This window comes from Psammomys obesus, unplaced genomic scaffold (assembly GCF_907164565.1).
Source record: "Psammomys obesus unplaced genomic scaffold, mPsaObe1.curated_primary_1811, whole genome shotgun sequence".
Taxonomy (NCBI): domain Eukaryota; kingdom Metazoa; phylum Chordata; class Mammalia; order Rodentia; family Muridae; genus Psammomys; species Psammomys obesus.
Window position 1 is genome coordinate 2019939 of NW_026592510.1, and position 24037 is coordinate 2043975.

General features: G+C 39.2%; 1 protein-coding gene across 2 annotated transcripts in view; it reads right to left on the reverse strand.

The window, feature by feature from the left end:
- Positions 1–285: 285 nt before the first annotated feature.
- The window catches only part of Tnks2 (tankyrase 2), a 61488-nt gene continuing 37736 nt past the window's right edge, over positions 286–24037 (reverse strand). Inside the window, exons 16-27 of one of the 2 annotated variants that reach the window (XM_055613775.1) lie at positions 23696–23915; positions 21310–21419; positions 20142–20330; positions 17087–17339; positions 15971–16053; positions 14358–14478; positions 9689–9786; positions 8503–8577; positions 6780–6885; positions 4711–4897; positions 3609–3765; positions 286–3080 (exon numbers count right to left, since the gene is read on the reverse strand). In XM_055613775.1, the coding sequence (XP_055469750.1) occupies positions 3018–3080; positions 3609–3765; positions 4711–4897; positions 6780–6885; positions 8503–8577; positions 9689–9786; positions 14358–14478; positions 15971–16053; positions 17087–17339; positions 20142–20330; positions 21310–21419; positions 23696–23915 (1662 nt within the window). In that variant the 3' untranslated portion in view covers positions 286–3017. The remainder of the gene's footprint in view (positions 3081–3608; positions 3766–4710; positions 4898–6779; positions 6886–8502; positions 8578–9688; positions 9787–14357; positions 14479–15970; positions 16054–17086; positions 17340–20141; positions 20331–21309; positions 21420–23695; positions 23916–24037) is intronic. The other variant, XM_055613774.1, reaches the window with a different exon arrangement.

Here is a 24037-nt window from a genome sequence, read left to right on the forward strand (position 1 = left end):
TGGCACCATTAGGAGGAGTGGTCTTGTTGGAGAAGAGTGTCACTGTGGAGGTGGGCTTTGAGGTCTTACATGCTCAAGTCAAGCAGAGTGGGACAGCTTGGCCCCTCCAGCAGCACGTCTGCCTACACGTTGCCATGCTTCCTGCCGTAACAGACTAAACCTCTGAAATCGTAAGCCTGCCCCAATTAAATGCTTTTCTTTGTAAGAGTTGCTATGGTATGGTGTCTCTTCACAGCAATGAAACCCTAAGACAGGAGGTAAAGGCACAGTCAAGAGAACTAACTGTTAACAGCTTTGGGAAATTTATTTGCACGTTTTCTTGCCTCAACCTGCAAACAACTGGATCACATCATACGTGGGCATGCATGCTCAGGAAACAGCAAGCAGACACTTCAATATCACCTTAAATGAAGCAAGAAGGTAAAACAGCTTATATAGACTTTAAAGTGAGACTCAGGGACACTTGTACCATCAATCTCTTCTTATGAAACATGGAGGACTGATTACATACAGGTTATTATTAGCATATGGAAATATAAAATACACTACTTTTTTCCTTTTAGAGAAAAAATATGACTAACTGGGATTTGGAAATTTATCAAGAATGTTTTTATGACATAGAAAACAAAAAAATATATTTCTCTTTATAAGTTAAGCAGATGATTTCCATGAATGAATTTTAAAGACTACCAAAGTCATACCAGATGATATAAATGTCCAAACACATCTTACCTTCCCCATACAGCACCTGAGGAGGTATGGCCACAACACTCAGCACTGTACACTTATGCTGCACCCTGTCACTATTAGACTCAAAACTACATTGTTTTCTTGCAATTACAACTTACTGTAACCTCAATTTTTCAAGGGCCATTCAACACATTTATGCTACTCCAATAATTACCATGCTACCCAGAAAACAAGTAAACAATTTATTAGGAATTAAGTGAGGGCATGGAATGTGATACAAGTAAGACACCCAGATGAGCAGAAGAGCACTACACACACACACACAAATTAAATTTCACTCCAAAAAAAATCACAAGGCAAAAGAAAAAGCAATTCCATCATTATAAAGTAAGATATTTCATGCAAAGCACTAAACCACACCCCCAAACTCCCAGCTCCCAATAAACACTGCCATGCTAGCGCATTAACCACACTGGAAACACAAGTAAGCAATGGATTGGAGGAGGTAACACAGCTTATAAACAGACCATGATTTTTCCATGAAAACAATTCCAGATCCACAGATAGAGTAATATGGACCAAACTTTGAGAAGCATGAAAATATAAACCCATTAATTCATTTCACTATCTTTAATCTATAAAACCCAGAAGCTTAGAGAACCTGAAAATTTTATATAAAATTTGGCATATCACTTTTATGTTTCAAGAAATGATTTTAGGATCATATCTGTAATCAACAGAGAGCTGTATAAAAGCATTTCCAGGTCAGGACTTGACCTCTTAAACCTTGACCACAACTTATAGCATAGGAACAACTCCAGAAATACATTTCTCTTAACCCATAGGACAATAAACTTGACTTTCAAGCAACTATTTGTATAAATTTATACAAAGAACCATGTAATTAAGAGACCAAATAAAATGTAAAACAAAGGTAAGTTGGTAAAGAGAGTAAAGCGGACATGGCCATTTACAAAGATTTAGGTGGGTAAAAATCTCTCGATTTCTGAGTATCCTGCCAAGCAGTAAAGCAGGCCTCTATGCACGATGCTGGGTATAAGGCTTACATTAGAGAATAGTCAGAAGTGGCTTTCCATGGAGAGTAATTTCTTCCACAGCTGCCATACTGAACATAAGCCCGTGATAGTGTATTTCCAATTGGGCAGAATGCCTTGACAGGAGTAGGAAGCACTGGGCTTGCCCAATCCAGAGACTACCCACAGATGGATACACTCACATTTATGGTTCTGGGTTGTGTTTATTCATGATGTATAGACTGGCTATAAATAAAGCCATAAGATGAAGAAAAACCTAAAAATCAAACGAAACAAAACAAAACAAAACCTTCCCCCTCCCACTTGCTAGTCCTCCATTTAGATAGAGGCAATTAGGACTGACTGGGAAATTACCCATGATTGCCTTTCCCATGTCTGAAACTTAACTTCACTACATTCCATGATCTAAGCACTAAGCGTTCAGAAGGGCTTAGCGTCTTGACAACGTGGAGGGAGCTCTGCTCTGATGTTTGGAACATCAGAGACCTCTATGGAACAAGACCCAGAGTTTAAGGCCATTGAAGTTTCCTTAGCCACCAGACCCCATCATTTCACACCAGAGCTCTCTGGAACATGCGCCTTGTAGACGCAAAGACAGCCCCAATTAAATTCCCAGAGTATTCATAAAATTCTTAAATGAGAAAGATTTCTGTTGAGAGAGAAATGCTTCCATCAGCAAATTAAATTTGATAAGTCAATGTTTCCCCACTAAGTCTCCCTTAGGAACCAAGCAGCCTCTGGAATCAAATGTAGCAATCACTCAGGCGACGACAGATGAAACACAGATGAGCAACACATATGAAAATACTCTGTAAACCGCTGCAGCTCTAGAACAGTTTATAGTACAAAGCAATGTAAATAAATATTGGGCTAGTACAAAAGCTCTTATTTACATTTTACAAATGAAAGTGTATTCAGTGTAAATGCTGTGTTTTAAAGAACACAGTACTGATTAGTAAAGTGAATTCTGTCGAGGGCATCACCACTTTAGAATCAATACACACCGTATAAAAGATTCAAGTTAACTGTTTATAATTTAGTACAGACAAACCCAGTTGAACCTGGAATGGCATCTGTTAAAGTGCTGAAAAACAGGAAATACTTAGAAACACTGTACATTTATTAAAGCTTTATCAAGTCAGAATGTTAAGCTTCTTTCACATTTTTATCGTATTTGCCACAGGCCTGTAGTCAGGATGAATTTTCCAGCCAAGGAGTGAAACTTAAGAGGCCATCAGCTGCTTATGGACGTTAGGTTTGGTGGAACTGGTTTCAGCCATCAACCATACCTTCAGGCCTTACAATCTGATAAGTAATTAAATATTCAGGATAAGCCTGGAAAAGAAAAATTAGTTCAAATGTTGGTAAGTGCGTTTTACTTCATATTAAGATATCCTTGCAGAAGCATTCTTATCCTGGAGAAGTCCTGCAGACCATAACCACCTGGGGATATTTCTCTAAATGTTCCCATCTTGACTCCAATTCTTTAGATTCTCATCAGCAGGCAGGTATAGGGTGAGAATTAAGTATGTGTCTGTCTGTTGTCATTAACTGAGGGAATTCTGCCACCCTGCTCTAGATGGGCTTTCATTAAGTCTTTGTCAGTGACAGCAGAAAAGAATCACAAAACATTGGTATATTTTACAGAAAAAAAAAAAGGAAGAGATTCAGTACTGATTGACACACTCTGAATAGGTTAGATATATCAATGGCTCTTTTCTGACTTTGAAAATCTTACGACAAAGATTTTATTTGTAAAATTTTAAGCCTGAGGTTATCCCCTGCCACCCAAATTCAGTTAAGGCTACATGCCCTATCCATGTAAGAGCCACGCACTGCCAAAGACAAATACAAGTGAATTACCTGTTCTCCTCTGTAGATAACATATTCAGCTAATGCTAGGCCATTTACACTGGGCCGGCCAGTGACTGAGTGATGGCCGGGAGGAGAATGCGCCATTTTCATTGCACTGAACTGCAGGAAAGACTTTCCTAAGGTCACTCGGCAAAAGAGCAGCTGCCTAAAACATGAAAAGGAAAATTTCACCCTGAAAACAGATTGGACACACAAACCCAGAACAGCAAATTCTTATGTTAATAACATATTTATGGACAACTAACAAGTATTATTAGGGAAACTATGAGAACATTGCTTATTGCTAATAATCTCAACCACAGAAGACAAATAAAACAAGTATTCAATTTACATAATCTGAAATCCCGTAGCTTCCTAAATAGTACAGACTTGTGACCCAAAACAGAAATGGTGGTAATTCACACCCAGAAGGGACTTCCTAATATAATTCATAAGCCTAAAAAGCTTAGGGAGAAAATAATGGCAGTGAGAATAAAACAAGTTGGCCTTCAGATAGCACTCAGAAGCCTGAGGCAGAACGGCTTTGTGTCTGAGATCAGCCTGTGCTATACAAGTTCCAGGACAGCCTGGGATAGAGTAAGACTTGTTTCAATACTCACGCGTGAGTGCACACGCATGCACACACTCGCACAGCACATTCGTGCACAAGAGATAGAAATTGAGACACAGAGACAACAAGACAGAAGGAAAGAGGGAGGGAGGGAGGGACACAGAGGGGAAGAGTGCTGGGATTACCAGCATGCCCCACCATGTGGGCTGTTTTCCCTCCCTGGGATAGGGCTTAGCTATGTTGCTGAGGTAGCCTTGACCTCTGTTCTTCCCATCTTATCTGTCCACATAGCTGGGCAGTAGGTGTGCACTGTCTTGCTGGCTCTCCTCAGCATTCTTTATGGAGTACCAAGTATTAACTGCTTAGAATCATGCCGGCCCATTCGGATCCTTTGGCAAACATTAGTTATTACTGGAACTTGTGAGGAGACAAAGTTTAATCTGGATCCCTCTACATGGCAGGTATGCCCTGCCCTCCATGTTTCTTAAATATGTAATTAGTTCTGATCTAATTATTACCAAGTAATAAACAATCTCTCACCTGTGGCAAATGTAACAAGACCTGTCTTTGTGAACTGGACATCCAGTGCCGCCTCCAATTCCATACACATATTGATTGCTTTTGGAAGAGTTTTCAGCAAAATAAATTCCAGCTCCAAACATGCCACCTATGTATGCATGCCTTTCATCAAAGCCCTTATGGATAATTGCATTCACAAAAGGAGACCCTAAAATATAAACAGATGGGCAATAGCAATTTAAAAAACAAAACAAAGGCTTCTGAGAAGTTAATTTCTCTAAGGAACTAATAAGATCAAACCCAGAGCTTTGGGCACGCTAGTTACGTACTAAGCCACAAGCCCTGCCCTGGATGTGAAACTCTTTTTGAGACAGGGCATAGCCCTGACTGTCCTGGAACTCACTATGCAGATCAGACAGGCCTCAAACTCACAAAGATTCACCTACCTCTAGTTCCAAATGCTGGGGTTAAAGGAGCTCATCATCAGACTTGGCCCCTGATGTTAAATTCTTGAGCACGAACGACTGCCTGAATAAACTGCCAGCTGGCTTGCCTTTTTGTTCTTGTTCTTATTGCTTTTTGAAAGAGGGTCTCCTCTGTGTAGCCCTGGTTGTCCTGGAACTCACTCTGTAGACCAGGCTGGCCTCAAACTCAGAGATCTGCCAGCCTCTGACTCCTGAGTACTGGGATTATGTGTGATACCATTGTTTGGCTTCCACTTTTTAATAAAAACAAACAAACAAACAAACAAACAAAAAACCTTATGTTTAATGATGTGTAAGTCTGTATGTCAGTGTGGGTATGTGTACAAGTGCAGCTGTCTGCAGAGGCCAGAGGTATTGTATTCTCTAAAGTTGGAGTTAGAGGTGGTTTGAAACACGCAGTGTAGGTGACAAAAACCTTACTACAGCCCTCTGTAACTGCAGTATGTGCTCTTTATTGCTAAGTCATCTCTACAGAGCCTGGCTTCCAATTTTTAGAGTTAAGAATCCCTAATGTTGATTAATGATTCCAATAGGGTGATGGTTTAGATGGCAAAGGGCAGATTCAATCAGAAAAAGATTATTTGAAACACCAATGCAAAAGTTATTATGTTCCAGAGTCAAACACATACAAATCTAGGACTGAGTGTCACAGTTCATTTCACGCAGCAAGGCTAACTGCCATCAGGTCTTGCAACCATGTTGGTTCTCTGTGCATTTTTTCTAGATAGTTGAAAGTACCCAAATGGCCTGTCATGCTCCTATTCCTTCCCTTGTAGCTCTCCTTTTGTTCTTCCACTTCTCCTCCATTATCTGCTAGAGAAGATTCCACAGGCAAATACCACCCCTCCCCTTGTTGCTACGAGAAGCTTAGCCAAAACTGTACTGAACCCAAGAGCCAGGGTCCGGAGTATTGTGTGGGTCTGCATAAGTGTATCAACAGCCCCATTTCAGAACTTGCTTCTCTCCTTCATCACAGATTTTGCGGACTGGACTCAGGCCATTAGGCTTTTGTGGCAAGACTTGCAAAACTACTGAGCCACCTTGCTAGACCCCAATGAGGTACTCTTAACTTATAAAAATATTTGCTAAAACACACACATACCGCTGAAAATATGAACACAAATTCAAAAGTTACAGAAACAGTATCTTATTAAAAAGACATAAATACCATCTTTTGTTGTTGTTTTGGCTTTTTGTTTTTTAAGACAGGGTTTTTCTGTGTAATCCTAGACTCACTTTGGCCTCAAAGAGGCAGAGATCCTCCTGCCTCTACCTCCCAGAGTGCTTGGATTACAGTCATGTGTGACACTGTACCCGGCTTGTAAGCTTCAATCTTTTTTTTTTTAATTAAATAATTTAAATTTTATTTTATGTGCATCAGTGTGAAGGTGTCAGATTCCTTGGAATTGGCATTACAGACAGTTGTGAGCTGCCACACTCACATGGCAGCTCACAACTGTCTGTAATGCCAATTCCAAGGAATCTGAGTGTTGGGAATTGAACCTGGGTCCATTTGGAAGAGCAGACAGTGCTCCTAACCACTGAGTCATCGCTCCAGCCCCCGTACGCTACAATCTTACAGAGAGGATAGGGTGAGAAACTTACCATGAAACAACATCCTTTCATTTGCATGGTTATGGTTTTCCTCAGAAACTTCTTTTCTCCGATGTGTATATCTTTCCCACAATTTCTTGTTACAAACCTTCTGAATCTGTAAAAAAATCAGAAAAATTAAATAATACTTTATTTTAACAAAAATACCACATGAAAAGAGAACCGATTCCCATAAGCTGCCTTCAGAACTGTACATGTAAGTGGTTGTGTACAGTTTGTGTTTGTATCAGTTTACAATTTTTTTTTTTTTCAAAGAGAAAAAGACTACACATGGCCAGAAAGAGGCCAAGAATACTTGGAAGTTGCATGAAATAGTTCTATTTTAAAATTACTTAAAGTAGGAAGTATCAGTTAAACAAAACCATCACTAAGCCATTACTGAAATAACCTCTGACATGCTGGACTTTGTAGAAAAGTATGAAAAAGAGCACAGCACCCTGCTCTCCTGACTTTATCCAACTCAAAATACCATAAACGTGATTTGAAATAGCCACCCCCACACATTCTCTCCCACCTTCTTTCCCCTCCAGTTCCTACTTTTGTCTGGAGAACATTTAAAGATGAAAGCTAGCCTCATTTGGAGTATCTCTACTGTCAAAAAAGACATTTCCAGTACTAAGTGCTACAGCCTTTTGGTCATCCCCAAGAACACATGTGAGAGTTGCAGTTTTAGTATTGATTCAAAACAAACAAACAAACAAACAAACAAACAAACAAACAAACAATATATAAAACATGCATCAAGAACTATACCTGGCAAACTGACCTTTATTTATGTATATGTAAAAAAAAAAAAAAAAAGCTAATTTAGGCCTAAAAAATAATTACATATTGTATTGAAATACCTTTAAGGAGGAGGATATAGCACCCTTTTCAACTAAACATAGGAATTTGGAAATCAGCCTCTCCTGGTTTCATGCTGAAGTGATCCCCTTGCCTGAGTGATCTGACTGTAGTACACCACAGCACAGTAAGTAAGCTTTAGTGTTTACTACCCTAAGGGTGGCCTGCACTTCATGGTATATTAATACTGTTTGACGAGTTATTTATTTACTTATTCCTTCTTTCCAGACAGTTTCTCTGTTTCCTTGCCTGTCCTGGAGCTTGCTCTATAGACCAGGCTGGCCTTGAACTAAGAGACATGAGAAGGCATACGGCAACATGCTGAACCTAAAAATAAATGAACTGTAAAAACAGGTGAGCATGGTGACCATACAGAGGTCTGATCCCAGTACCAGTTCTAAGAAAATCTTTTGAGGCAAAAGACTCAAATTTCAGACTAGCCTAGTAGATAGTGAGCCCTTGTCCAAAAAGAAAGAGAAAACAAACAAACAAAAAAGAACAGAGCTTTTGAGAATTAAAGCTTTGGAGAACAGTCTTTCCTATCCTGTAACAGTCCCTGAAGCCATGTCAGAGAGCTGGAGAGATCATTAAGTTCTTTTTTTTTTTTTTAATTTTTTTATTTATTATGTATACAATATCTGCATGTATGCCTTCACATCAGAAGAGGGCACCAGATCTCATTATAGATGGTTGTAAGCCACCATGTGGTTGCTGGGAATTGAACTCAGGACCTCTGGGAGAGCAGCCAGTGCTCTTAACCTCTGAGCCATCTCTCTGGCCCCTGATCATTAAGTTCTTAACAAAGTTACTTAAGGCTTGGGTTGTGGAAAGTATTAGTCTTAATGAAACCTTATTTTCACTTGTTTGTTACCTTGAGAATATTGTATCTGTTGAAGATGCCACCTGCGTGACCTCCATCTCTGTGTTCTCGGACAGTACTTTGCATCTGGTAGAAGATAATTTGAAACATATACATTAGTTTTGTCTTTTCTGACTTGCAGACATGGTTTTGATCCTACTTCTGAGATTCAAGATTAGGTTTTAATATATTTATTGATAGGACATAAATTCTTTGAACTCATGTGTACTGTCTTTTTTTCTTCTTTAGGGACAGGGTTTCTTTGTGTAACCCTGGCTGTCCAAGAACTTACTCTGTAGACCAGGCTGTCCTTGAACTCAGCCTCCACAGTGCTGGCATTACCATGAGTTCTATCTAGATATGACTATTAAGCACCCTACAAACATATTTATAGGTGAAAAGTTACATAATGTAAACTAAGAAAAAACAATGCAATATATGTAAAAACATGAAAGCAAAAAAATGATTTATTTGTGCTCGTATTAGCTTAATAAAGCACAACATGTATTTCCTCAGGTGCATGAGCTTAAGAACTAAATATCAATGTTGTCTTTGTGTTTAATTCAAACAGACAAGGCACAGATACAGTGTCAAGAGGACCCTTCAGCTGGGTGTACACCTTTAATCCCTGCACTGTGGAGTCAGAGGCAGGGAGATCTCTGAGTTCAAGGCCAGCCTAGTATACAGAGCAAGTTCCAGGACAGTCACAACTCTACAGTAAGACCTTGTTTCAATAAAACCACAAAAGGGATGGTGGCAGTGGGGTGGGGGGGTAGGCAGGGAGTACTCTTCAAAGATTTTGGTGGACTAAAGAATTCTTTGGAAAAAAAGACAGAATAGAAATTTTCCATACTCAATATACTATCTACATGTTGAGTCCTGTCTGCGATTCCTCGCTATGTAACTGTCTTCATAAAAGGAGTGAACACTACCATTATTTTCAAATGACAGCAACATTTTCCCCAACAGAATTCTGGTTCAGCATTATTTGAGGTAGAAATTCAAGTATCTGAAATTAAGGTTAATTAAGAAATGCACTATAAATACTTGAAATTTTCCTGGTGTGAAAAGAGGGACAGTCTAAAAAACCAAAGTGCATGTCCAGATAGGTATGGAAATTTCTAGGGAAGAACATCTGAGTCAACAACATGAGTGCTTAGAACCATCTTAGCCATTTATCTAAGGGTGAAGAACCTACCTCCTCCTCCACAGACTGAAATTCTTTATCATCAGGAGACAGATCTATGAGAATTGTTCCACTGCCAGAGTTGTTTAGAGTTAAATATGGATTAAGACCTAGGAAACAAAATTTAAAAATAAAAAAATTGCCAATAAAATAGCACCAACCCAAAACAATCACATGATTTATTTGACACTACCAATTCCCCCAAATCTTAATTTCATAGTAATTTAGATTTACAGGAATGCAAAAGTGCAAACAATTCAGTTACACATTTTGCCCAACTTCCCCAGGGTTATATAGTACTTACCATGATATCACACTATATTCAGAATACTAGTGTGTGTGTCTGACTGTGTGTGTGTGTGTGTGTGTGTGTGTGTGCGTGCGCGCGCACCTGCCTGTGTACACAGAGGCCAGAAGGCAGCAGCAGGTTCCTTAGAGCTGAGTAAGAGGCGACTGCCCAGTTTGTTGTTCTGCAGGTTCTGAGATCTGACTCAGGTTCTCATAACTGGGCGACACTAAGCCATTTCGGCAGCTCTATCTCCGCCCACTGTTTTTTTTTTTAAGATTCATTTTATTTTATATGTCTGCCAGTCTGCATGTATGTATGTGCACAGTATGAATGCCTGCACAGGCCGTAAGAGGACACTTTGGAATTGGAATTACAGAGAGTTGTAAGCAAACCCAGATCTTCTGCAAATGCAATATTCACTCTTATCTGCTAAGCCAAGTAGCCTCTCAAGTACTAATTTTTAACCTGACAGGTTAGAGTGGTTTTAGGGAATATTTATGAAAGCCCCTCCCCCCGTGGTTAAGTTTATAAACATACTTTTTCTTCAAATTAATTTCTTTACTAACTACTCAGCCTTTTAGTAAAGTAATCCTTTCACTTTCTATAACTATGAGGAAGAATTAGGACAGGACTTGAAAAGCCTCAGACACAGTTAAATTCACAAACTTTACTATCTGACTACTGATAAAATAGATTCCTTCTAGAATTAATTTATCATACTCTATTTTTATTTAAAAATTTTTATGTGTATAAGTGTTTTGCCTTCATGTATGTCTGTGTACCATGTCATACATGAAGTATGCAGAGGAAGACATTATTGGGTCTATTGGAAGTATACAGTTGTGAGCCAATATGCCAAATGAACACAGGTCCTCTGGATGGGCAGCCAGTGTGTTTAACCAGATGCTGAGTCCCTGCTCCAGACAGACCCTCGGACATGCTTTTTAAATGTCTGTAGTCAGAAAACATGTTTTTTTTTGTTGTTGTTGTTGTTTTGTTTTTTAATTATTTTATTACATTGGTCTGCCTTCAAGTGTGTCATTGTGAGGGTGTCAGATCTCTTGCAATTGTAATTGCAGACAGTTGTGAGCTGCCATGTGGTTGCTGGGAATTGAACTCAGGTCCTTTGGAACAGCAGTCAGTGCTTTTAATCACTGAACCATCTCTCCAGCCCAGGAAAAATGTTTTTATGTATTAATTATATAAAAAATATTTTAATGGAGTTTCCAACAAAAACTTCTAATTTATTTGTCATATTTGTAATATAGCTTTCATCTCTCTATCGTTTTCTCTTGTAAAGAGAGGTGAATTCATTATGCTAGGGCTAGGGCAAAAGCACCTTTGGAGATTAAGAGCTTGAGATGTGGCCTGAGAAACAGGACCACCACTAAGGCCAACTGCAGAGACTTGATTATGTCTGTAGGAAGTATGAGGCCCATAGGGAGAATATTTGACAGAACACTGTGATAGCTAGGCACAGTGGTACACACTTGTTGTCCCAGCATGCAGGAAGGTAAAGTAAGAGAATTTCTTGAGTTTGGGTCCAGCCTAGTGAAACTCTGCAACAGAAAACAGAATAACACAAAACAAAACCAACACCCCCATGAAAGTCAACCAATCAAACCTCCCCGAACTCAAGAAGCACTCCTTCCTCTAAAAAGACTGACAAATACTTCATGTAGCAATTTGTAATCTGTTCTGAAGGGTCAGGAGAAGATAGTAGGCCACTACCGAGACTGTCTAAGATCTTACTACCTTACTGACTCAGTTTTGCAAGTCAGATGTAAACAGAGAAGCACAGCTTCTGTGTTATATATATGTATTTGTTTATTGCTTTTTCAGACAGGGGTTCTCTGTGTATCAAGCCCTGGCTGTCCTGGACTTGTTGTGTAGACCAGGATGGCCTCAAACTCAGGGACATGCCTGCCTCTGCTTCCCAAGTGTGTGGAATTCCCACGCCTGGCATCCTGTCATGATGTTAATCACACAGGGAAAGATATTACTCTAGGAGTTGTGATGACAGGTCTTATTTACTCTTTTTTGTGTGAGACAGGTATAGTAAGTTTTGGTTTCTTTAAAAACCCAGTTATGTTATGTGAATATATTTTTGTTTTAATCCTAGGTGTGGGATAAGAGGCTGCTTCACAGCAGGTGATTATGTGTTCTAGCTGTGGTGTGACTTTTGCCAGCTGCAGATAAGTTTAATTCTGGGGACTCTGGAGATACCCAGAGAGGGGCCGGGGCACTCCAAAGAGGCAGCTGCTGCTCCTGGTTGCTGTTGTTGCAGTTTGATGAGAAGAAGAGGTTAGAGATTGTCTGACAATGAAGACTGGACTCGCCCCAAGGAACCCAACATCCCTAATGTACACCAACAGACAGGTTCTCTCTTTTTTGGTCCTGGCAGTTCTGGAGCTTGCAATGTAGACTAGGTTGGCCTGATATGCAGAGATCCTCCTGTCTGTCTCCTCTAAGTGATGGCACTAAACAGATGAGTCCCCATGTCCAGCCAATATAGGTATTAGAATACCTATCCTATACTAATGATATTCCAGGTAGTTGTGGGTTTTTCTTGTATTTCACACTTAAAAAATTTGTCATTATACTAGGCACACCAGGAATAGCCTAGAATGACGTATTTCAATACTGAGCCTTACTTTCTATCAGCTTAAAGGATTTCTTAGCTTTAATATATTCAACATTAAGTGGTCTCTTTTTTCCTTCTCAAGAAGTAGACCCAGGTGCCAGAAAGATAGGTTGGTAGTTAGGAGCACCAGCCACTCTCCCAGGACTTGGTTCCCAGAACCCACATGGCAATGGCTATATGTATCCCGGTTGTTCCAGAGTACTTGACACCCTCTTCTGGCTTCCTCCAGTACTGAATGCAGGTGGTGCTCCAGCATACACTCAAAAAATATTGACTCTCATCTTGGCCAGTGCACATTCCTCCCCATCCTGAACTCTTTTCATTTTATGAATAGTTAAAAAAAAAACAAAAACTCAGTTGCATACCTCCTATTTTAAGATGTTTAAAACATTTATTCCTGTTTTGACTGGCTAACAAAACAAACTGAGTGGTAGGTTCCATTCCAGCCTTTCATAAACATGCATTATTATATTCTGTCCTGACTTTCCTCACCTTACCCTCTTCCCCGTCATCCCCTCTTACTGGTCTTTCCTGTTCCTAGTCTCCCTTTCTGTTTTGCTTGCAAACCTCCCCTCATTTTCTTTTTTGTTTGATTGTTTTTGTTTTTTAAAGACAAGGTTTCTCTGTGTCCTGTTCTGTTCTGGAACTCAGAGATCCCCTTTCCTCTGGCTCCCAAGAGTTGGCATTAAAGGTATGTGCCACCGCCTATCAGCTCCCTTTCTGTTTCTCCCTGTTCTCAACCCTCCCTTTCTATTTCCATGCCACACATGCACAAATTTAAATCTCTGTTCCACATGAAAGAAAACAAATGAGATTTATCTCAATCTGGCTTATTTTTACTTAATATAATAACCTTCAGTGCGAGCTAGATTTCTGCAAATGTCGTTGACCACAGCTGACTAGAATTCCGCTGTATATATGTACATTTTCTTTATCCATTCACCTGCTGATGGACATCTAAACTGGCTCAATTTCCTAGTTCTTGTGAACTAAGTAGCTATAAATATGGATACGCAACTATCTGTTATATATTGGTTTGCGTTCCTTTAAATATATACCCATGGGTGTTCATGCTGAATCATAGTTTTATTTAGTTTTACTGATAGCCATAGCGGGTGCACTAGTTTACATTCCTATTAGTGGGGTGTGAGCAGCAGGGTAAATCACTATTCCAGTTTAATGATGAAGGTAAAATGTGGTTTTGACTCAAAATAGTTCACAATTTTACCTATTTCTGGTACACACAAGTGTTAACATCTGTTGAGTGAATGTAATTTACATTTCCCTTACTCTTTTCTAAGACTTTCACCCATGCTGTTATGAATTTAGCTATGGAAAACATTACTACATTATCTTATGGACTGTCTAATACCCAATTATTATCAAGCATGTGAGTATGAGAAAGCGACATCTATGTTCCAGATCTTTTAAAAATCACAATACTTCAGAGCTAGAGTAACTTCATTAATTATATCTTCCCATTTTCCAGGAGCTAAAATAATCCTAAAAGTTCTGCCTGGGCCAAGACATTTCATTTTGGGTCATATAATTAACATTAGTCAGGCAGTTTTAAGTATTAGCAGAGGCCTTTTTCTATTCAAACCCCTTTTAGCGCCCTTCCTATTTAAAACAAAACAAAACAAAACAAAACAACAAAAAAAAAAAACCTCTCATAGACTGCTAAAGTATCACACCGAGGGCTATTTTTATATGAATAGTTAACTGTCAACGTTATTAAAATGAAATACCTTGTTGTCCAGAGATAAGTCTTTCCACTCCTTTAATTAGCTTGTGTCGATGTCCATAAGCATTGATTCCAATCTCCTTTAGCTCCTTGTGTCCCATCTCAACTAGTACATCCAAGGTGATCTTATAAAAGAGAAGGAAACTGTTCAGAATGTTAGCTCATTTGGTGGACATTCATATAGATATTCTCATAATATTCATGTTTGTTTCATAGTATTTTTTATTAAGATATATTTTATGTGTATAAATGTTTTATCTGTTTGTACATCCATTGCCCCTGGCAGGCACAAGAGGACAACACAACCGCTTCCCCTCTCATGTCCCTCCTCCCCAAAGGAGTTACAGACAGTTGTCAGTCACCACATTGGTGAGGGGAATCAAATCCTGGGACACATCGCTAGCCCCACTTCATATTATTTTAAGTGGCCTTGATAGAAAATAATCACTTATTAAACTAAAAAAGTTGGAGCAAAATATGTTGAGTCATAAGATGACTTTTCAAATTCCATCTTCTATTGTACTTTCCCATCATCACTCTGTATCTGACTCTTTACACGGGCCTTGCATGGTTCCTCTAGGAGGTGGACTATGCTAAGTGGTACCTCTGCATCACTGTTCATTACCTAAGTTAAACTATTTCAGTTTCATGAGCTTGAAATCATTACTCCTGTTTCATTTATACAACTTCTAGAAAGCCACCCCACAGTTCAGTTAATAGTAATCCTTTCCTTCTTTAAACTTACTAAAGTCTTTGTCAGACTATTACTCCTCATGTTCCTGTTCCACCTCCATAAATTAGATTGCCCGTTACTGCAGGTTCAAATCTACCATAATTATATCCTCTGAACAACCATGACAACGATCTCAACAAAGTACATGTAAGGGCTGGAGAGAGAGTTCACTGGTTAAGAGTACTTGTTGCTCTCTCAGAGGACTGGGGTTCGGTTCCTATTACCCTCCCACACGGTGGCTTTTAACCACTCACAACTCCAGTTCCAGGGGATCTGACATCTTCTTTTGACCTCCATGGGTCCCAGGCATGCATATGGTGTATATCATGCAGACAAAACATTTATACAAATTAAGTAAATTTAAAAAGAAATAAGTACATGTACTTGATGGAATACTTCAAACTGGAGCTACCTAGGAAAGCTTAAATGTATGACTGGCACAGCCACAGTTCTGTCTACAGTATGTAGCAGAATGTCAGGCTTAGAGTGGATAATGACTGAAATTTCTTAGAACTGAAGAAACAGTTCAAAGATAACTTAATTCAAGGGTTGAAACAGGTAACCATGTTATCCAGGAGGATGTTCTATTACGGCATACAAATTTTAGATACAATGAACTAAGTTTAGTCTCCAAAGTCAACCCAAATCAGGAAGTGACTCATTTCCAGTCTCTTAACACTCTCAGAGCTGCAGCAGACAGAACACAACATAATACACATAGCATGCAGGAGGTTCAGGGTTCAGCGCCCAGCACTAAACACAATAGACAAGCTACAAAAGCAGTTCCCAACAGCTTACAAGGTCTAAGTCACTTAGAAGCATGTTCGAGACTTTCTTGAGTATCTATGAAATACTAAACCAAATAGCAGAATTCATCTACTCACTTGTTCTCGCTCAAATATATCCATTAAGTGCTCAAGGCCAAGATTCCTTATGAACTGAGTTATACTGAAATCTACTCCTGAGTCTGTGAAGAAAAAGTCCAGAACAAAATCTCAGATCAGAATCATGTACAACACTGTAAATATAAAAGCTCTGTGATGCTATATACATAAAAAAGTATTGATGAATCAAAAATACTAATATAGTGGCTATTTATACAATATTAAAAACTAACAAAAATCCTATAAACTTTTTTTTTCTTTTTTTGAGGCAGGGTTCCACTATATCCACTATGGATATGCAGACCAGGCTGACCTGGGTGTGTGCCATCAAGCTCAGCTCAAACAGTTAACCAGTGGGTTTTCTTATATTTAAACATTTCTCATCTTATTTTCATTTTAGATTTTACTTTTAGCCCCATCTTTAAAATCAGTCTTCTTTCAGGTTATTTTACAACAAAATTTATGAAAAAAAGTTTCACAATGCTATGTACAGAGTAAGGAATTTGACAGTAAAGGCTGACATCTAAGGAATGGGGCAGGGCTGTTGAGATGGCTTAGTGGGTTAGGCACTTGCTCTGCAAACCTGGCTACCTGAGTTTAATTCCTGGAACCCACAGAAGGGGAAGAACAGAGCAAGTTCAGGATAGTTAGGGTTACACGAGAGAAACCCTGTCTCAGAAAACAAAACAACCCCCCCAACCAAAGAACCTACTTTACAAAGATCTTCTCTGATCTCTACACATAATCCATAACACAAGTTTGCACACACACACAATAGTAAGCAATAAATAAGTAAATAAATAGGTCAGTAGTACCACACTCATCAAGTTTTGAATTGTAAGGAATTACCATAAAAATCCTATTTACATTAATAATAGAAGAAAATAAAAGGTGAATACTCTTACGCTATATTAATTTATTTCATATAAAGAATTAAGATTTCTTTGTGAGTTTAAGGCCAGCCTGGTCTCCAGAGTGAGTTCCAGGTCAGCCAGGGCTACACAGAGAAGCCCTGTTTAAAAAAACAAAAACAAAAACAAACAAACAAACAAACAAAAAAACCGAAAAACATGAAGTTACAATATGAGTTATGGTTATTTTCACAAAATTTCTCACCCTCTTTTCTTTCCAAACTGGCAGCACCTTCTGTTGTACTTGAACTAACTACTGAAGACAGTTCAGAAAAACTCCCAGACAAGTTGTCCAGACTGCTGGCTGCAGAAAGACTGGATGGACTGGGCGGCCCTGAAGCCAGAGCATCTGCAGTGGCTCCAGGGCTCCTCACGCCATTGAGCACTTGAGGTTTATAGCACGAGGGGAGAGCAGAGGGGGGCATGGCTGCTGTCAAGAGAGCGCTGACATCATCTGCCTAGGATACATTTCAAGGAGATGGAATCTGTCATAAACAAGGTTTATAGTTCTTCTATGCCTGATAAAATGCAATAAAAACAAGACAAAACCTAGCAAATTCATATCAGTTCTGTTATCATATGACACTGAGAAATACTAGAAAAATTTAAGAATGAAGTAAACAGACTGTCAGCTAAATTGTCACTAAATAGAAAATAATTCTGAACACCCTTTCCAGATCACATTTAAACAAACAAACAAACAAACAAACAAACAAACAAACAAACCTGCTAACGTTGCAAAGTGTAATGAAAAAAAATGCTAATTTGAGACCACAAAACTGAAAGGGCTGAACTTAATTACAGAACTAATCTGTAAAGAGCTTTCAACCCTATAACAATGAACTCTGACATTAACAATTTAACCTTATACAGACCTTTAGGAAACAAAACCGTTTCCATTTTTTTTTTTTAAGAAAACAGTGATTTATTACTCAAAACCAAGAAAAACCCTGTCTTTTTGTTTGTTTGTTTTTATAAAAGACAATTTTAATCAAATTGCCAGGATGAGAAATACTGAATAAATTCAGTATTATATCCACTTCACTAATGACATGCAATCATTTATAACACTCAAATAATTAACTAATGGGCTAGGGAGATGGCTCAGTGGAAAGGTGGCTGCTACTAAGTCTGATGACCTGAGTTTGATCCCTGGTTCCCACATGGTGTAATGAGAACAGACTCCCACAAGTTACCCTTGACTTCTACAGTGTACTGAAGCACATTCCAGCCTCCTCTCCCCAATAATCAATTACAAAGTAACATACAAAAAAGAAGCTAAGTAATCATAAACAGGGATGCTTTCTGGGTTAGTCATTTAGTGTCTACACCCTTAGCTTTTTCTTCCTTCTCAATTTGTCCATCTTTTGACCCTTACAGTTTGGAAACAGTATTTGCTTATCTATAAAAAAGACCATTTATTGAGTATGATCGGATACCTAAAACTATCTAAAGGCTTTAGGTATTATTACAATGCTTGAGTCTCTATTAACCAGTCATATTTTATTCCTTATAGTTGACACTTCTTCTTAAACTAGGCAACTAGAGATTGGCCCTTTACTTAGTGGTGGACCTGGAGCAGTAGTCAGGCCTGTCTCACATATGCTTTCACTCTCTCAAACATCTTTAAATTTTATTTTGTATGTTTTTATAAGCGTACAAATCAGTGCATGTGGAGGTTAGAGGAAGCTTAGGTGTTGGTCCTCACTTCTGACCTTGTCAGAGATGGTCTGATCATCAATGTGACGCCAGGCTACCTGGCCCCTGGGATTCCGGGGGACTATCTCTGCCTCCTTTCTCCTACACATGCTCATACTATGTATCCAGAATTTATGCGGGTTCTGTGAATTCAAACTTGGGGTTTTGCACTTGTGTAACAAATGCTTTACTCAGTGGTCGGTCTCCTCAGGCCCTGTGCTGAGCTGGTGCATCAACATTTGGGAGAAATGAACTCTAAATTCTTCAAAAATCAGCTTGGAACCAAAGAGACATTTCTAAGAAGCTTTCATGCAAATACAGTTTGGTAGTTAGCCTGCAGGAAACATTTTAAATCAGAATGTAGCCCAACTAAATGAGTTGCCTGGTCAATGGGCTGGGAAAATGCAGATTTTCTCCGTAGACGACACTATCTCTCTCATCTCAAAACGCTTCTTGCAGGGTGTGTGGCACACGCCTGTAATCTCAGCACACTCAGCAAAGACAGAGGCTAGGGCTGGAGATGGCTCAGAAGTCAGGAACACCTGCTTTTCTTACAGAGGCCTCAGATTCAGTCTCCAGGAACCACATCAAGTGGTTTATAATCTCCTGTGACTCCAGTTCCAGAGGATCTGATACTGTCTGGCCTCTGCTGGCACCAGCACGAAAGTGGTGTACATAAATGCATACAAACATACATATATACACATAAAAATAAACAAATCTTAGGGGGAAAAAAGGTGGGTGTGAAATTCCAGGCCAGCCTGATAAACAGCAAGTTCTTGGCAACCCAGAACTGCATAGTAAGATCCTGTCTCAAAGATCCAGGGAGGACTAAATTTTCCTTCCTTCCTTCTACTTTACTGTTCAAGTCAACAACCTCAGTGGCAGAGGCAAGGGAGTACCCCTGTTCCAGTGACTGATCCAGATTTGGGAACTACGAAGGAGCAGTCATAGAATAAGAAAGAAAAACCCACAACTTACTATACAAACTTAAAAATTTTAAGCATTAATTTTATTCATTTAGTGTGCATGTATGTGCACAAGATGCACATGTGGAAGTCAGAAGACAACTTGTAGGAGGCAGTTCTCTTTTCTCTCAGGTAGGTCCTGGGATTAAAGTCAGGCTGTTAGGCTTGACAGCAAACGCCTTTACCAGCTGAGCTGTTCTAGCAGGCTCTCACAGACAGCTCTTGTAGGGTAAGAACAACAGTGGGAAGAAGCAGTGAGGAACAACAGAGTCTCTGCTAATAGCAGGCTTTGCAACTACACCTTGAAGGCAACGGATGCACTTAACTGGGGAAGTGGGTGAGACCTTCAGCCTAGGATCATGCATTGTAACAGCATTCACAGAAGGCCTGAGCCTGTTCTGCTTCCCAACCACTGTTCTTTTCCCCATATTCAAAGTCCTTAGTATATAATAACTGAATAATATCTCTATTATATACTTATTATAACACAAAAGGATTCCTAAATTTAAATCTAGGCTAAAACCATACTCACTATGCAGACATTTTATACATGTCATGTGTACTTTCTGATTTTTTAAAGAGCTCATCACTTACTGAAACTAAATCTAAAGGTGTTTGTCCTTCTTGATTTTTAAGAGTAGGATCAGCTCCATGGGCCAACAATAAAGCACAAAGCTGTGTCCGTCCCTTTTGGGCTGCTTCATGTAACGGTGTGAAAGCCCACTTGTCCGTGGCATTGACACACGCATTGTACTTTATCAGTAAAGCTGCTACGTCTACATGCTGTAAAAGAAAATATTCCTGTTACAGTTGGAAATACTTTATGGAACTTAAGAAACTGGTTCTGGCCCAGTGCAGTGGTACATGCCTGTAATCCCAGGACTTGGGGAGGCAGAGGTAAATGGATTTCTGTGAGGTCAAGGCCAGCCAGGTCTACAAAATGAGTCCAGGACAGCCAAGGCTACACAAAGAAACCCTGTCTTGAAAAACCAGAAAACAAACCAAACCAACCAAACAAAGACAAAAGAACAACAAAAAAGAAACTAGTTCTGAGCTGAGCATACATTCAGAAAATAGAGTTCAAAGGTAGACTGGTTTATAGTGAGTTCCAGAACAGCCAGGGCTATATAAAGAGACCCTGTCTCAAACAAAACAAAACACAAAACCAAACCTGGCTCTATACCTATCCTCTTATTTTGGAAATGAAAAGGAAAGCTCTTTCTTCCTAGCATTGTAACTTATGGGTAGTTGCTTAAAAATTACAGTTCAGACTTCCATAAACTAAACTAATACAACTCAATGATTTCTAACTAATTTTTGAATTATAACTGGTGAATATAATTTACAAACTGGCAGCATTCCTCAGTTATTCAAACTATACCACTGACAATGGCCAATGTTGACCAGAATCTTTAGGGGTTTGTTGGAAATCGGTAATGTATTTGAATCTCTAAAGATTCCTCTGAAACTTACGGATTTTACACACACACACACACACACACACACACACATACACACACACTCTTTCTCTCAGTGTTTCATCAAAATAAGAGACAGGTGCCAAGGATACTACAACAAATGTCAGAAATATGTTGCCATGTCACACAGCATGTTTATAACAGATTAACAACTAAAACTTCTGTTATTTAATGTCTTACTCAATTCTTTGTGAAACAAGAAGCCGTACCAAGTTCCATGTGAGGTGTGACACTGATATCCACTTTGAAAATCACACAGGTTTTCAATACAGCACAGAACTTACCCCATATGACGCTGCATTATGTAAAGGGATGAGTCCTCCTTTGTCCTGGGCATTCACATCAGCTCCATGTTGTAACAAATACTCTGCAACTTCCAAATTATTGTACCCAGCTAATTCAGGAAGAAAGCAACATTACTTTCACTTACACATTAGAAAAATCACATCTTAACCATATAGCTATATATTTATAGAAGATTTTGTGTATCTTTCTATTTAAAATTTCCCTACCAAGGGCCTTGTCTTCGTGGTTGTCACATGTAACACCCTAAAGATAGGTGTATGACACCAAAGATGAAAATCACAGACACCAATCATCTAGTTGCAAACACAAAGCACCCGTTCTCACAGGCGGTTGTAGAGTCATGCTTTAGTCCGAAGACAGATCTCTGCAGGTCAGAAGAGTAAGCTTAGCATTGCTAAAACCAAAGAATAAGCTTAGTGCTCTGGAAGCATGACTCAATCTATTACCTTGTCAGCCAGAGTAGTAAGCTCTCTTATGGCAAAATATCTCTAGACACATAATCACAGACAGAAAGTAAGTTTGTAAATTTTTTCAGTATTGAAATGATAATGGTTTTAAAAGTTTTATCATGTTAATCTTAATGCACACCATCCCTTTGAAGGATTTAAAGCATCGAAACTGTTACAAGGTGCAGGATGTATATACATGTGGGCGAGTGTGGAAGTCAGAGGTGAAGACAGTGTTTTCTCCTGTTGCTCTTCTCTTTTGTTGTTGTTGTTTTGTTTTGAGACAGGGCTTCTCTGTGTAGCTCTGGCTGTTCCAGAATTCTACAGACCCGCCTGCCTCTGCCTCCCAAGTGCTGGGATTAAGGGCATGTGCCACCAGGCCCAGCTGCTTTCCATTTTTAAAAATTTTGTATCATTACTGATTTAGTATCTGTGCATGCTTGTGGTCAGAAAATAGCTTGTGGGATTGACTCTCCTTTTACGATGTGGGTCCCAGGTGCTGAATTCTGTGGTAAATGCCTTTACCCGAGGCATCTTAAAGATTCCCTGACCTGGTCATTCGAGATTGACCTCACAATGAGGTGGCCTCTCACTGAGATTAGCCACCAAGCTCTAGAGATGCAATTTCCCACCCTGCTGCTGGGAATGTGAACTCAAGTTCTCATTCTTACAAGTTTTGATACTTGCATGGCAAACAGTTTATGAATACATTTCTTCATTGTCAGAAGTGAGCAGACATATTTTGTGTATACAATGTGTTTGTAACTTAGAAAGAAAATGTAGACTTACAATAGTAATGTCAAATGTTCTAAATTAGGGGCTAGAGAGATGGCTCAGCAGTTAAGAGCAGTTATTCTTGCAGAGGATCTGGGTTTAGTTCCCAGAACTCACAGAGTAGTTCACAACCATGTGTAACTCCAGTTCTAATAGATCCAATGCCCTATTCTGACCTCCACACTATCTGGCACACCCGTGGTATACAGACATGGATGCAGGCAAATCACATTAATAGATCACAAAAACACTAAAAAGTTGAGGTTATGACATGGTTTGGTGAGAAGCTGATATAAGTTTGATCCCCAGAAGGATAACTGATTCTGGAGAGTTATTCTGACTTCCACACACATGCTATGGCATAAGGACCCAAACATGTACACACACTAAACAAACACATTTAAGAAACCACGATTGGCAAGAGGTCTATGAAACTCTGCAAGTCTTTTAAGTCTGCCTGATTTTTGCTTATACTTAGTTATCACTAGAGAAAATGAAAACTTTAGCTTCCTATCAAGAAGGGTGGCTTATGTAGGCAAGTTTTTCATATCTCTCTTCAAATATGAATCGATGTAGTGATCTCAAAGAACGCATTCCAAAGCTCAGTGATTGGCAGAGCCAATTTCAACTGTTACCTGAAAAAAAATTTTTTTTGAGCTTGTCTCTCACTATGTAGCTCTGGTTCTCCAGGAACTCACTATATATGTCAAGCTGGCCCCTGCTTCAGAGATCTACCTGCTTCTGCCTTCCAAATATTGGGATTAAAGACACGCGCTACCACACCCAACAACTATTCTTATTGAATGTAATCAGTACTAAAGGAAGTGAAATTCAGCTAACCACTTAATACATAAACACACATACTAGGTCAGAGCGACAGGGTTGACAGATAATCTGACTTGCATCTTCCAAGTTTACTTAGAAGTATTTTATTCAAGAGTAAAGATGAATCTTAGGCCTGGTAGGATGCTCAGCCTGTCACTGTACTTGCTGCGAAGGCTGCCAACCTGAGTTTGATGGCTGGAACCCACAATGCAAAGAACAGACTCGAGAAGCTGTTCTCTGACCTCCCATGACTGGACCCCACCAAAAATAAATCAATATTTTAGATGTCACCTGCCTACATCTAGGTTCACTCATTTACCTGCCAAATGTAAAGGTGTAGAATGTCGACCTTGGGTATCACGGCAATTTACATTATCAGGTGAAGACAATTTCTTCACTCTGGCTAAACAACCCTTCTTGGCAGCATCTAGGAGAGCTGCATCACCTCTAAGTAGATCTTGGATATCTGTATCTCCATCTTTGACGAGATCCAGAGGAGTATTACCATCTCTGTTTTTCTTTGTAGGATCTGCACCATGCTATGCATGAGAAAAAAAAAGGGGGGGTGATAGTAGGAAGTGGCTTAGTGTGTGTTGTCATTGAGAAAAATAACCAAAGCAAAGAAAATCATTTAATACTAAATCTAACCTGATTGTTATTT